Source organism: Grammomys surdaster, unplaced genomic scaffold (genome assembly GCF_004785775.1).
Source record: "Grammomys surdaster isolate TR1022 unplaced genomic scaffold, NIH_TR_1.0 126660, whole genome shotgun sequence".
Lineage (NCBI taxonomy): Eukaryota > Metazoa > Chordata > Mammalia > Rodentia > Muridae > Grammomys > Grammomys surdaster.
In genome coordinates this window covers 3,150,029-3,161,410 of record NW_021621449.1, presented here as the reverse complement: position 1 = coordinate 3,161,410, position 11,382 = coordinate 3,150,029, and the positions used below count along the sequence as shown (strand labels likewise).

At 43.3% G+C, this 11,382-nt stretch overlaps 1 protein-coding gene and 1 pseudogene across 2 annotated transcripts; both read left to right on the top strand.

Moving 5' to 3' along the window:
• The first annotated feature begins 664 nt into the window (after window positions 1-664).
• Window positions 665-8,528, top strand: C3ar1 (complement C3a receptor 1). Its single transcript, XM_028761118.1, has 2 exons — window positions 665-815; window positions 6,681-8,528. The coding sequence occupies exon 2, from the start codon at window positions 6,689-6,691 to the stop codon at window positions 8,114-8,116; it is 1,428 nt and encodes a 475-aa protein (XP_028616951.1). The 5' UTR covers window positions 665-815; window positions 6,681-6,688; the 3' UTR covers window positions 8,117-8,528.
• On the top strand, window positions 5,773-6,542 carry LOC114615380 (annotated as a pseudogene). The gene has a single exon (XR_003710464.1). The product of XR_003710464.1 is annotated as an apoptosis regulator BAX pseudogene (transcript).
• Window positions 8,529-11,382: the final 2,854 nt, after the last annotated feature.

Here is an 11,382-nt window from a genome sequence, read left to right as displayed (position 1 = left end):
GGGGAGAGGGGAGAGGGGAGAGGGAGAGACTCTTACACATAAAAGAAAATTAATAAATCTTTTAAACACCTCGTTCTATGGGGCTGGAGAGATGGTTCAGAGGTTAAGAACAGTTTTTCCTCTTGCGGAGGACCCTCAGTTCCCAGCATCCACGTTAGGTTTCAGTTCCAGGTTCCAGTTCCAAGAGATCTAGCATCCTCTCTTGGCCTCTGTGAGCAACCATATATGGCGCACACACACTTATATAAAGATAATGTAAATTTAAAAGGAAAAAAATCTCACTCGGTAGCACAGACAAGCCTCAAATTTCTGTTTTTTTGTTTTGTTTTTTTGTTTTGTTTTTCGAGACAAGGTTTCTCTGTTATAGCCCTGGCTGTCCTGGAACTCACTCTATAGACCAGACCAGCCTCAAACTCAGAAATCCGCCAGTCTCTGCCTCCCAAGTGCTGGGATTAAAGGCGTGTGCCACCACCGCCAGGCAAGCCTCAAATTTCTGCCTGCCTGCTTCTTGGCATCTTGTAGCTAGGACGACAGGTTCCTGCAGGAAATAATCTGTGTCCTGAACGTCCTCCTCCACCCGCCCTCCTCTGTCCTTCTGCTTTTCTTATCTACGCTGGCTAGTTTAAGAGGTGACTCATGGAAAGGCCCTTCCTGTGCAGTCAGATAACAGCCCGAGTTCCCTTTACTCTGGGAAAACTAAGTGTTCAGCAACTTGGCCAGTGCACTTCACGACTTCATTTCGGCTGGACCAGACGGGATTTGTTGGTGACTGGCAGATCATCCCGGAGCCTTCGGATTCCACCTCAGTGCTCTTGGTAAGAAAACATAGATAAGCCTTATAGCTCGTGCTTAGTTTAGCCTGCTATATATGTACAATGGTTTCGAGTTCCTTATCTCATATTTCCTTTTCTTTCCCTAAAACTTTTACTTTTTAGAGAGTCTTACATATAGCCTTGGCTGATCTGGAATTTGCTACATAGACCGAGCTAGCCTTAAACTCGCAAAGTTGTATCTCCTTCTCCTGGGATTAAAAGGTATGCCCAGCCGGGCAGTGGTGGCGAACGCCTTTAATCCCAGCACTTGGGAGGCAGAGGCAGGCGAATTTCTCAGTTTGAGGCCGGCCTGGTGTACAGAGTGAGTTCCAGGACAGCCAGGGCTACACAGAGAAACCCTGTCTCGAAAAACCAACAACAACGACCAAAAAAAAAAAAAAAAAAAAGATATGCACAATCATATCTGGTTCTTTCCCTGACTTTTATTTCTCCTGTCTCATCTCCATGTCTAACTTGTATTTTTTTTGTAAATACTATGCATTCTATTTGTCCTTGCTTTTAATATTTTCGTTCTGAAAATAATAATGAATTTATGTCATTTATTCCCCTTCGTAAAACATAACTGTTTATGTTTTGTTTATGTTTCCCTGACCTCTGATCATGTTTCCCCCGTTAGTTTTGTTCCTGTAATCATTCATCACGTGTACACACATTTGTTTGTATGTGTGTATATGCCCATATGTGGATTCTTGTTCTGTTGTCCTCTGTAAGTTTCTCTTCCGTTCTTTGAGCTGTTTCTTATCATAATGGGTTCTATCATTCCAGAATTATTATTTGACTTAAATCTACTTTTTACTCATCATAAATAAATTTTAGTTACAGGATTCTATTTTTCTTTTTAATTACTTCTGGCCAACTCAAAATCCTGAAATCTTCTTTTTTATAAAAAAAAATAACTAATAATCTTAAACTTAGAGGTATTTTTATTTTCTTCGTGCTCAAAACTTGGGGAAACGTAAAACGTGCCCTAGGAGTTACGTGAGGCAGCTGGGACTCTCCCCGGCTGTGGTCATGTGAAAGCCACACCATCTGCAGAATCTCAGCATCAAAAACTGCAAAGGGAGGAGACATGGCGTCTGTGGGTTGCTTCGTTTCTAGCCGTCTCTGAGTGTGCTTTTCTCTCAGCATCTTAGGATAACAATGCATTAAGGTTGGGATGGGACACTAGATCCGCGCTCTTGCCGTTCACATGAGGGAATGGTAGGACTTGAAAAAGACAGAGAGGAGAGTAGGTATCGTTTCTCCTTTTTTCATTTTGCTGACTCATTATTTTAACTTCTGCTTACCACGTAAGACCTGTCGCACATTTTGTTAGGTTCAGCAGAATCACTTCCAAGTGTCTAAGCTTCCATTTAAAAACAAACAAACCAAAATAAAATATAAAAATGTAGGAGGCTGAAGAGATAGTCAGTGGTTGGGAGCAGTGACTGCTCTCCCAGAAGACCAGGGTTCAAGTCCCACCACCCACATGGCAGCTCACAATCATCTGTAACTCCAGTTCCAGAGAATCTGACACCATCCCACAGACACACATATAAACAAAATACCAATGCACATACAATGAAAATAAATCATTTGTAAAAATATAAACTGTTGCGATATCCAGTAATATTTGGGAATTTAAAAATCAAAAGAGAAACTTAGGGAAGAGACAGCATAGGAATTAAGAAGCCACCTGGGAAAAAATAAAATGGCTAAGGACTAATATTTTAAATGTAATTGAAAATGAAAAAATTTAAACCCGAAAGGTAAGCATTCTCCTGGTCACGGTGGTACAGGCCTTGTAATATCAACATTTGGTAGATAGACCAAGGCAGAAGGTCTCCAGTTGGAGGCCAGCCTGGTCTATATGATCTAGCTTCACCTCAGGAAAAAAAGAAAAAAGAAAAAAGGGTGGGCATTTATCCACATGCTAAATCCTATAGAATAGGCATTTGTAAACAGTTCTTGTCTTTACCATCGCACAGATTAGGGCCATTATAAAAATTACAACCTAACACTGGGCAGTGGTGGCGCGCGCCTTTAATCTCAGGGCTTGGGAGGCAGAGGCAGTCAGATTTCTGAGATTGAGGCCAGCTTGGACTATAGAGTGAGTTCCAGGACAGCCAGGGCTACACAGAGAAACCTTGTCTCAAAAGACCAAAAAAAAAAAAAAAAATTACAACCTAAGATAAAATGTGCCCCCTCATAGAGCATATCAGAAAAGATTCAATCACACACTTATACAGGCATGTACACATGTCAGCACACGAATGTACAAGTGAGACAACAAAGAATCAGTTTCTTCAAGAATTGTAAGAGAAGATTTTAGATAAAGTACATTGAGTTTAACCTTGCGGAGTAAGTATTTTAGTGGGTAGGAAGTGTAGAGAGAAGAAAGAAGACATTCTAGGGGCAAATTTCTAAATGGAAATCATTAGCCCAGCCTAGGAGCATAAAGCAGCATTGATCTGAAAGGATGAGACGTGGGAAGAAATACATTTGTCTGAGTGCTCAGAATTAGGAAGGACATCACAGACCAGGAGGACAGATGGCTGAGGTCCGCATTGTGGAAGATAGAGAAGCCAGGCTGGGTTTGAGTTCCAGAGGCAATTTAGCAGAATAATAAGAGCAGAAGATAAAATAACCCCAAACCATGAAGAAGAGAATTAAGAATGACTGTTCAAGCTGGGGATGGTGGTGCACACCTTTAAGCCTCTCTCTCAGGTGACAGAGACAAGTAGATCCCTGAGTTCGAGGCTAGCCTGGTCTACAGAGTGAGTTCCAGGAAAGCCAGGGCTACACAAAGAAACCCTGTCTCAAACAAACAAACAAACAAACAAACAAAAAAGAAGACTGTTCTGAACAATAAGTACCCCAAGTTGGAAAAATCATTGGATAAAAGCTTGGTATTCCTTAATTGAAATCTTCCTTAAATTAAACGTATGTGAAGTGGGGACTTGAGCTGAAACAGCAAGTTCAGAAAGTACTATGAGCCAAGTACACAGCTGCCGCCCTGGGTGGCTTCTCCTAACTTGCTACAAGCCAGAGTTATCTGGAAAAAGGAACCTCACTTGGGAAAGTGCCTCCATTAGATTGGCTTGTAGACAAGGCTGTGGGTCCTTTTTTTGATTAACACTGATGTGGGAGGGTCCAGCCCACTGTTCTCTCTGGGCAGGTTCTGGGATATATGAGAAAGCAGGGTGAGTAGACACGAGATGCTACCCAGTGAACACTGTTCCTCTGTAGCCTCTGCTTTGGTTTCTGCCTTCAGATCCCTCCCTGCCTGGACTTCCCTCATTGGACTCTGACCTGGAATATGTAGGAAATAAACCCTTTCCTGTCCAACTTGGTTTTGGTCAGTTTTTATCACAGCAATAGAAAGCAGAGAATATACTAGTTAAATGCCCTAAAGGTAAAAGCAATCCAATGTCTGTTGTTAGATTGCTAGATAAACAAAATATGCTATACACACACACACACACACACACACACTACAATATCAATTTCAGCTGGGTAGTGGTAGTATATGCCATTAATCCCAGCCCTCAGGAGGCAGAGGCAGGTTGGGGCCAGCCTGTTCTACAAAGCAAGTTCTAGGACAGCCAAAGCCACACAGAGAAACCCTGTCCTGAAAAACAAAACATACATACATATATACATACATACACACATACACACATACACACATACACACATACACACATACATACATACATGTGTGTGCACATGTATGCGTGTGTGTGTCTACATGTGTGTACATATGCATACATATATATGTTTTTATTAGATAAGTACATTTTGGAAATCAGTTGCATACAAAGTGACTTGAAACAGTTAATTAGCCGGTAGTGGTGGCGCACACCGGTAGGATTTGCTGAAGGAGGCAGAGGCAGGAGGATCACAAGTTTGAGGCCAGCCTGGGCTACACATTTTGGGCTAGTGAGATGGCTCAGTGGTTAAGAGCACTGACTGCTCCTCCAGAGGTCATGAGTTCAAATCCCAGCAACCACATGGTGGCTCACAACCATCTGCAATGAGATCTGATGCCCTCTTGTGGGTGTCTGAAGACAGCTACAGAATACTTACATATAATAAATAAATAAAAATTAAAAAAAAAAGAAACAGTTAATTAGAAAGGTTGACTTTATGCTATATGTGTATTTTATCACCATCAGTTTTTAAATATTCATGCTATAATTGAAACCCATTAAATTTTGTTTTAAAATGTATACATACATGAAAAAAAGATGGATGAAAGGAGCCTTGAGGGCCATCTAGTGGGTGCACGCTAGAACTGAGGCCCAGAAGTAGTCCTCTGACCACACGTGTGCCTGTGCACACACACATTCACAATTATACACTTAATTAATTGATCGATTAATTAATTAAAATATACAAATCTCAGCTTTTGTATGCTATTGTCAGTGTGCTAACGTTTTGTAAAGTCCTCTAGTGATTCAGATCAGGGAGAGTCCGTCCACAATATTTTCTCATTTAGGCATCTATTCATTTGGGCAGCGGACACTGAACAGAGCGGATCACTGCAATGCTTGGTAGCAATGCCTGTCGGGCCAGCACTCAGAAGACAGAGGCAGGGGGAATCATAGCTTCAAGTCAGTCTGTTCTACAATACAGTCAGTTGGAAGTCAGACAGCTAGGACCACATGGAAACCCTGTGCTGAAAGCCACTGGGTAAGCCTGAATCTCGGTAACAGAAAAAAAAAAAAAATCAAACAACAAAAAGCAGGGAGGTGTAACAAAAAACGACTTTTAAGCAGATGTGGACTTCCAAATAAAGTTACCTTTAGATACACATTTAAATCAATATTATAGACCTGAAACTATCAGAGAATGACGTTATGTGTCTATTCTGAGGAAGGAGTGCAAACGAGGCTCTTTGAGGGGGCCTCTGGCTTTGAGAGTGCACCATCACAAAAAATAAAAAAATTAGGCTGCCGGGGTGCACCCGGCGAGAGGCAGCGGCAGTGATGGACGGGTCCGGGAAGCAGCTCGGAGGCGGCGGGCCCACCAGCTCTGAACAGATCATGAAGACAGGGGCCTTTTTGCTACAGGGTTTCATCCAGGATCGAGCAGGGAGGATGGCTGGGGAGACACCTGAGCTGTCCTTGGAGCAGCCACCCCAGGATGCATCCACCAAGAAGCTGAGCGAGTGTCTCAGGCGAATTGGAGATGAACTGGACAGCAATATGGAGCTGCAGAGGATGATTGCTGACGTGGATACAGACTCCCCCCGAGAGGTCTTCTTTCGTGTGGCAGCTGACATGTTTGCAGATGGCAACTTCAACTGGGGCCGGGTGGTTGCCCTTTTCTACTTCGCTAGCAAACTGGTGCTCAAGGCCCTGTGCACTAAAGTGCCTGAGCTGATCAGAACCATCATGGGCTGGACACTGGACTTCCTTCGTGAGCGGCTGCTTGTCTGGATCCAAGACCAGGGTGGCTGGGATGGCCTCCTCTCCTACTTCGGGACCCCCACATGGCAGACAGTGACCATCTTTGTGGCTGGAGTCCTTACCGCCTCACTCACCATCTGGAAGAAGATGGGCTGAGGTCTCCCACTGCCTTGGACTGTGTCTTTTCTTCATAAATTATGACATTTTCCTGGGATGAATGGGGAAGGGGAAAGGCATTTTTCTTACTTTTGTAATTATTGGGAGGGGTGGGAATGGTGGCCTGGGGAGGCGCCAATAAACCTCAGGTCCATTTGGATTGTAAAAAAAAATAATAAATAAACTAAAAAAATAAAAAAAAAATAAAATAAAATAATTTTTTAAAAAAAGGACTCCTAAGAGTACATATTGTTATAAACTTACCGTGAGCTTTAACGTTTCCTTCATCGTTTTGCAGATTGAGCAATGGAATCTTTTGCTGCTGAATCCAATTCAACCGACCTACACTCACGGCCCCTGTTTCAACCCCAAGACATTGCCTCGATGGTCATTCTCGGTCTCACTTGTTTATTGGGACTGCCAGGCAATGGGCTGGTGCTGTGGGTAGCTGGCGTAAAGATGAAGACGACTGTGAACACAGTCTGGTTCCTCCATCTCACCCTGGCCGATTTCCTCTGCTGCCTTTCCTTGCCCTTCTCCCTGGCTCACCTGATTCTCCGAGGACACTGGCCCTATGGCTTGTTCCTGTGCAAACTTATCCCATCCATCATCATCCTCAACATGTTTGCCAGTGTCTTCCTGCTTACTGCCATTAGCCTGGACCGCTGTCTGATGGTACATAAGCCAATCTGGTGCCAGAATCATAGGAACGTGAGAACAGCCTTCACCATCTGTGGATGTGTCTGGATGGCGGCCTTTGTGATGTGTGTACCCGTATTTGTATACCGTGATCTGTTCGTTCTGGACAATCACAGTGTATGTGGCTATAATTTTGGTTCCTCTGGGTCATCTGATTATTGGGGGGACTACATATATGATCCAAATCTACTAGAAAGCAATGCTACTGCCAACTCCACTGCTCAGCTAACTGGACACATGGATGACAGGTCAGCTCCTTCCTCTCTACAAGCAAGAGATCACCTTTGGACAGCTACCACTGCCCTCCAGTCACAAGTATTCCAAACATCACCTGAAGACTCATTTTCTCTAGATTCAGCAAGTCAACAGCCCCATTATGGTGGAACGCCTACTAATGTGCTCATAGCTGCCATGCCCAGTGGGTTTCCTGGTGAAGATCGTAAATCCAACACACTGAACACTGATGCTTTTCTCTCTGCTCACTCAGAATTGTCCCCTACTGCTTCTAGTGGTCATTTATACCCCTACGATTTCCAGGATGATTATTCTGGCCAATTCACGAATGACCGTCATGTGCTAATGGCAATGACCATCACAAGGTTGGTGTTGGGCTTCCTGGTGCCATTTTTCATCATGGTAACTTGTTACAGCCTCATCATCTTCAGAATGCGAAAAACCAACTTCACCAAGTCTCGGAACAAAACCTTTCAGGTGGCCATGGCAGTAGTCACTGTCTTTTTTATCTGCTGGGCTCCATACCATATTGTCGGAGTCCTGTTACTGATTACTGATCCAGGAAGTTCCTTGGAGGAAGCTGTGATACCCTGGGACCACATGTCCATTGCTTTAGCATCTGCCAATAGTTGCTTCAACCCTTTCCTTTATGCCCTCTTGGGGAAAGACTTTAGGAAGAAAGCAAGACAGTCGATAAAGGGCATTCTGGAAGCAGCCTTCAGCGAAGAGCTCACGCACTCTACCAGCTATACCCAGGACAAAGCCTCTTCAAAAAGAAACAATATGAGTACAGATGTGTGAAGATGTGGCACTGGGGACCTAAGCAGATGTTATCAGGTGAATACTAGTGATGGATGACATGTAAGCAGGACACTTTAGACAACCTGGCCACTCTCAGAGGAAAGTCTCTTACTGACAGAATTATTTGGAAACATTACAGATGCAAAATTTCAAGCCTCAACCCAGATGTGTTGACTCAGAATCTCTGGCCCATAGGGACCAGTGCTTTAACAGGCCTTCCTGTTTCCATCAATGTTACGTTTTACATCGTTTGGGTTAGTCTATTCCCATCCCTGACTAAGTCATGTGCAATGAGTAACTTTCTCATCTGTTTCCAGTATTAATCTTTTTTCCCTTAGCATCATCTCAATCTTCTAGTTTGTGTGGAAGGCTGCCCTTATTTGTCCTGAGTGAACGATATTTATTTATTGTACAGTTTTGTGGTGGTGACAGTGATTTTAAGTGGGGAAAGAGACATAGTAAGAAAAGGTCCATGAAAGCAAGGAGTGATGAGTTAGACTTGGACAGAACACGGTGCCAAATGCCACCTACTAGAAGCATCCTGAGATAATTCCCATCTCCAGGATTAACCCTAAGTGAGCACAGATACACATAAACTCTTTCCTACTCCTGGAGTGTTTTGGAAGTTGTAGCTTGGAGCGCTCTCTTCCCTGTGTGTGCTCATACAGCCATATATGTCCCATTTTTTTGTTTGTTGGCTTGGCTTTTTGTGGTTGGTTGGTTGGCTGGTTGGTTGGTTGGTTGGTTGGTTGGTTGGTTTTTCAAGACTGTAGCCCTGGCTGTCCTGAAACTCATTCTTGTAGACCAAGCTGGCCTCAAAGATCAGCCTGCCTCTGCCTCCCAGGAGCCTTCTTAGGCTCCTGTATTCCTTCTTTTTGTTTTCCACACAGGGTCTTGCCATCTCCTGCTGGGGTTAGGAGTGTGAAGCATGTACCTGCCCACATCTTCTTCAGTTTTTTACATTAGACTTTGTGCCTCACATAGAATAAAACAGTATTCTAAACATACATTTCCTTTCTCCCCAAACTCATGTCAAAAGGAAGGAGAAACGGGATGAGTGGGACCACACTTGTTCACTCCAGAATCCCTCCACACTCTGACAGCAACATCAAACGTGAGTCTAGGTATCTTACACGCCAAAACTATCAGGCATACTCTTTTGGGATTTGTTTTCAAATCAATGTTTGTCCGGACCATGGCAATATAAAGTACTGTATTCATCCAATTTTAAAGGAACTAATTAATAATGAAATGATAATGAAATACAAAAGGGCCGTTTCTCCAGTGCCCGGTAGTCCCCATCTCTCCCTACTTCCAAGAGATAACCTTTGCAAAAATTTTAGCTGTGTCTTCTGATACTTACCACAATGTGCCTAAAACGTGCTAGTGCTGCCGATCTTTGTAGATATGAAGGAAAGGTTGTTTTGAAAGATTTCATCTACTTTACCTACTTTCAGATTTTCATCCAGCATCCCAGTGTTGACTGGTATCATATTTTAATCTGTGCACGACCAATCCATTTTTCTCTTCCTTTTGTTGTCAGGTTTTGCTTGCCTCTGTGCCAGGGTCTCTGAGTAGCACAGTCTAGCCTCAGACTCATAGGTCTCTTGTTATGGTACCAGAGCTGAGCTCCACCACCCCCAGCTGACTACACAATTTTCCTGTCAATGCATTTCAATAACATATAGCTTTTCTCCTGTCCTCTCATTTTTATACTAACATATATGTAGTTGTACATATTAATGAGGTTCATACATGCACACAGCGTTCACACCTCTACCTCCAAGCTCTTCCTAATCATTAGTCTACTTCCTGGTCCACTTTTTTAAAAAGAAAAGAAAAAATAAAAGGTCTTAAGAATCCCACACTGAGCCAGGCTGTGGTGGCACATGCCTTTAATCCCAGCACTTGGGAGGCAGAGGCAGGCAGACTACTGAGTTCGAGGCCAGCCTGGTCTACAGAGTGAGTTCCAGGACAGCCAGGGCTACACAGAGAAACCCTGTCTCGAAAAACCAAAAAAAAAAAAAAAAAAACAGAATCCCACACTGGCCTCAAAATCACTATGCAACCAAAATGAGTTTGAAATTCAAATCCTCCTGCCTCCACCTCCCATGGGCTGGAATTATAGGCATGGAACACTATGCCCAGTTCTATGTGGTACTGGGAATCAACACCAGGGCTTCGTACATGGTGATTAAACTACTCTCCCAGCCTGCTCAGATTGACATTTTTGGCTCTCATACATGAAACTATGTGGTACTTCTGTATCCATTTACATAATGCCCTCCAGTTCCATCCCTTCTGCTAATACCAGGATTTCACTCATTGTTATGGCTGAATAACACTGCAGTGTGTGTGTGTGTGTGTGTGTGTGTGTACTTGTGTGTAGCAACTGCCATTATCTACCCAACTATTAACCAATGCCTAAGCAGATTCTGAATCTTAGCTATTATACACAGTATTACACTCAATCTTTAGTTTAAAAAAAACAGCAATAATCCACCATAATCTATTCTTATGTATACTTCCAAGTGTTAAATCACTGAAAAGTCAAGCTTGTTTGTACAAATAGGCATAGCTGAGATGAATGAGTTAATCTACAAAGATAGAAGATGGAATATAGTTTAGTCTTGTGATACATTTATTCATTTGTTGAGAGAAAGGCCTTGGGCTATAACTGTTATATAAACTATTATGTGGAAATTTCAATTCACTAAAAGGTCTTTCTTGTTCCGGCGAGGTAACCCGGGTGTAAGACTGCAGTTCTGCCTTTCCAATGTGGGCTGTTTATATTTTCCCTATGAATAAATGTTTTTATCTACAAGGCTCAGAAACTCAGAGATCCTTTCCATTCTGACATTTTATGTGTACGAGCATTTTACCTACACGTGTGTCTGTGCACCACATGCATGCTTGATGCCAGTGGAGGTCAGAAGGGGGTGTCACACCCTTAGAACTGGAGTTACAAATGGTTGTGAATCAGTATGTTGGTGTTGGGAACCCAATCCTGGTCCTCTGCGAGAGCAGAAAGTATTCATAACAATTGAGCCATCTCAGTCCCTGGGGTCTTTTCTGGCACCCAGGGAGCACTACAGGGGAGCACTGCGAATGAACCTCATGGTAACTGCCTGCAGATCTGCTATGGCAGCAGGAATGTCACCCTTCTGGTCCTCTAAGGCTCTGGGTGTCTGCGTGTCCGTCCCTGAGTTATGTGAAGGGCAGCAGAGTGAAAAGCCTTGGCATGATGTGAAGCCTGAAAGAACAAT